Source organism: Rhinoderma darwinii, chromosome 1 (genome assembly GCF_050947455.1).
Source record: "Rhinoderma darwinii isolate aRhiDar2 chromosome 1, aRhiDar2.hap1, whole genome shotgun sequence".
Classification (NCBI taxonomy): domain Eukaryota; kingdom Metazoa; phylum Chordata; class Amphibia; order Anura; family Rhinodermatidae; genus Rhinoderma; species Rhinoderma darwinii.
The window spans coordinates 92,399,180-92,402,410 of NC_134687.1; the positions used below are offsets into that span (position 1 = coordinate 92,399,180).

The window sequence follows — 3,231 nt, forward strand, 5'->3', positions numbered from 1 at the left end:
TTGTAAGCACTGTTTCATGTTCAAAACTTTAGCTGCATTTTTTCCCATTTCTATTTCTCTAGGACAATCGGAGAGTGGCCCAAATGCGCATTGTCGAGGGGTCTTTAACAGACATTGATTTGACTTTGAGAACTAGCATATAACTAAATAAAAAAAAACGCCTAATAAATATTTTAACAAGTTAATGGAAAAGAGCATCTCAGGAAATTATAATTACAGGAAATTTTTGTCAGTATGGAGGAAATGCTCTTTATAATACATGTAAAAGATAAGGTTAAGATGAGTTGGGTTATGTAAATATTATAATTTTATTTATAAATTGATCTATTTAATTTTGGCAACATTTAATTTGTTCTGTAGATAATTGCAAGAGCTTAGCTTCTATACATGTCTGCAAGATCCACTTTACAGACATCTCTCAGCACATTTAATCCCACTCTAAAAGTAACAAGTATAGAGAAGAGTTTTTCCACTGATTTGGCTTGATAATTCCTCCTTTGTCAGCCAAGAAATGCCATGACTTATTCCCCAGCTCTGTCCTGTTACATAGGTTCATATCATGTTACCCCTTGCATTACTTCCAATGAACGTCTATCCTGTGTCAGGGATAACTTTACCAGAACAAAAATTCTATTATGTGGAAGAAAAGAAGACCTTTACATAAGATGAAAGCTCAATGACCACTGAAACCCCAGGTGCACCCAGCAGATCTGTTTTTACTTCAAAGTAATATCTTCTGGCTAGCTTTGTAGCTTCAAGGATGTTACAATGAGTCAAATATAGACAAATTCACATAACCACAGACACACTGACAAACTCTATATTTATACATAGATATAGCATGGGCATATGGCTCATACGGCCACCAAGCACTTGCCATTTAAATATGAACGTAGCTAATTGGGCCTCCGCTATGGTAGTTATTAATGTTTTACGTTTCTGTAGACCCAAATAAGAACTTTGTACCAAAATCTAAATAAACCCTTAGCAGTTGAATGTTTGGGAATATTTCATATTTATTTTATGAGAGTTCTCACATCTTATCTTCAATGTTTATTATAAGTACATATCTACTTTGGACCAAGAAGTCTTCTGCTACTATAGATTAGGAGGAGATGAGCGGTCACTTTAAAGTACCGTGAGTAATGCATGTTTTTTCTTCTACGAATAAAATCAATAAAAAGTCAATCATTTAAACGTTGCTTTGTCTCCTTCATAGGATTATTGTGTTCAAAATACCAAAATTATTTTCATTGTTTTATTATTATTTATAATTTTTTTTACATCTCAGCTAAGGCTGTGTTCACACTGTGTTCAAGGCATGCTATGTATGATATGCTAGCTATAAGTCTATAAGCACGTTGAAATATATGTCAGGAAGTGCTCCCAAAGTATGCACATCATGGATGGGATGTGAACAGAACCTAACAAGTAATCCTAACGTTCCAATTATTGTTCTGCTTAGAGTGGTAACAAATTTCTGAACAGCTAATATGTGTCACCCACTTATCTATGAATCGATGCCTGTGTGACTACATGTGTAAGGTAGCTTTCCTTTCACCTCAGCCAAAAGACAATAACCATTTCATTTAGTAAAAGTTTCAATGTGATGCACAAAAACTTTCCATTGAAGGTCCATTTTTATGCACGGCTTATTTCTACATGCCTGATTGTCAGGTACCAGTATTACAATGAAGTCCTGTTACACACAGAGGAGGCTTTTATCACCCTTTAAAATCTAATTAATCCATATTGAAGCACAATGATTACTGTTGTGTTTTAGGGTGAGGGGTCATAGAGCTTTCTTTGTTCACCCACTGGCTTGTAATCATCAGGCATTGGGATATAATTTTACTCAGCAAATTGAAAGGTAACAGATCAAATGCTTATCATAAACTTAACTCCTAGCTGCCAGGAATTCCTCCCCCATCTATATGAAACACTATCTTTTGTAAGAACAAAACCTTGTTTCAAGGTCACTCATGGGTTAAAGTCTAAAGCTTATATACCCTGTAACTCGAAGCCAAGATTATTAGTTCACTATCGGCTGCAAGACACCAGATAGCTGCTGGGGTGTACTTACAACAATACTTTCAAAGAATAACTAAAAAGTATGGCTTTGGCCAAAAGAACTTACATACAATTTGGAGGGACTTTGTTGTCTTTGGCAGGATGGATTCTGTCCTGTGTTACTACGTATGTGCCTCTCTGGAAAAACTTGAATCTAGATTTAAATGAATTAGAAAACTGGACTATGGGACTCTGGCAGACTTGTGTTGTCCAAGAGGAAGGAGGAATGCAATGCAAAGACTTTGATTCTTTCTTGGCTCTTTCATCGGAGCTCAGGATTTCGAGGATTTTAATGTGCCTATCCAATGGCTCTGGGATGCTTGGACTTGCCATCTCCAGCCCTGGATTAGAATGTGTGAAATTTGGAGCAGGAAATCAGGAGCTGAAGAATCGACTCTTACTTCTAGGAGGCATAATGCTTTGGACTTCAGGACTAAGTGCCTTAGCTCCAGTCTCCTGGGTGGCTTATCACACTGTTCAGGAGTTTTGGGATGAGTCTATCCCAGACATTGTCCCAAGATGGGAGTTTGGTGAAGCTCTCTTCATGGGTTGGTTTGGAGGTTTTTTCCTCATCCTTGGTGGATCTCTTCTCGCTTCCTCCTACTGCTTCACATCTTCTAAATCAACATCTGTATCTTACAAGCCTACCAAGCAGCATGAACAATGTTTATCAGTAGACTCCAAATATCCAGATCTAACTATATGACTTTTGGGTGTATTTCTTAGCTGTGACTCTTTAATCATGTAGAGATGGGTTTCTAATAGGAGTTTATTAAAAAAAACAAAAAAACTTTTATCATTTTCTAATCAATTGACTATTATTGTGCTTTAATAGGCTGTGACATTGTTAGCCATTTATCAGACTTGGCCATGTACAAGTCAGTGGTCCCAGTATTATCACACCTTTTTAGAGACTAGGACAGTATTTGTTTGATGTTGGATCTTCAGAAAGTGTCTAAACAACCTTGTAAAATATGGCTTTGATCTTGAAGTCCCGTGCCAGGATATAAAAGACAAAGCTAAAATGTTAGGTCATTCTTCTCGTGGTTTCAGTTTACACATTAGTTACGTTTGTGCATTCATGTTATAAGGACATGTTCAATGATGCTCAATGCAACATTACATTTTATATGTATTTATAGTGATGACTCAGCTGGTCTC

General features: G+C 36.6%; 1 protein-coding gene across 1 annotated transcript; it reads left to right on the forward strand.

The window, feature by feature from the left end:
• Nucleotides 1–2,113: 2,113 nt before the first annotated feature.
• On the forward strand, nt 2,114–2,776 carry LOC142736473 (claudin-24-like). Its single transcript, XM_075849647.1, has one exon. The coding sequence runs from the start codon at nt 2,114–2,116 to the stop codon at nt 2,774–2,776; it is 663 nt and encodes a 220-aa protein (XP_075705762.1).
• Nucleotides 2,777–3,231: the final 455 nt, after the last annotated feature.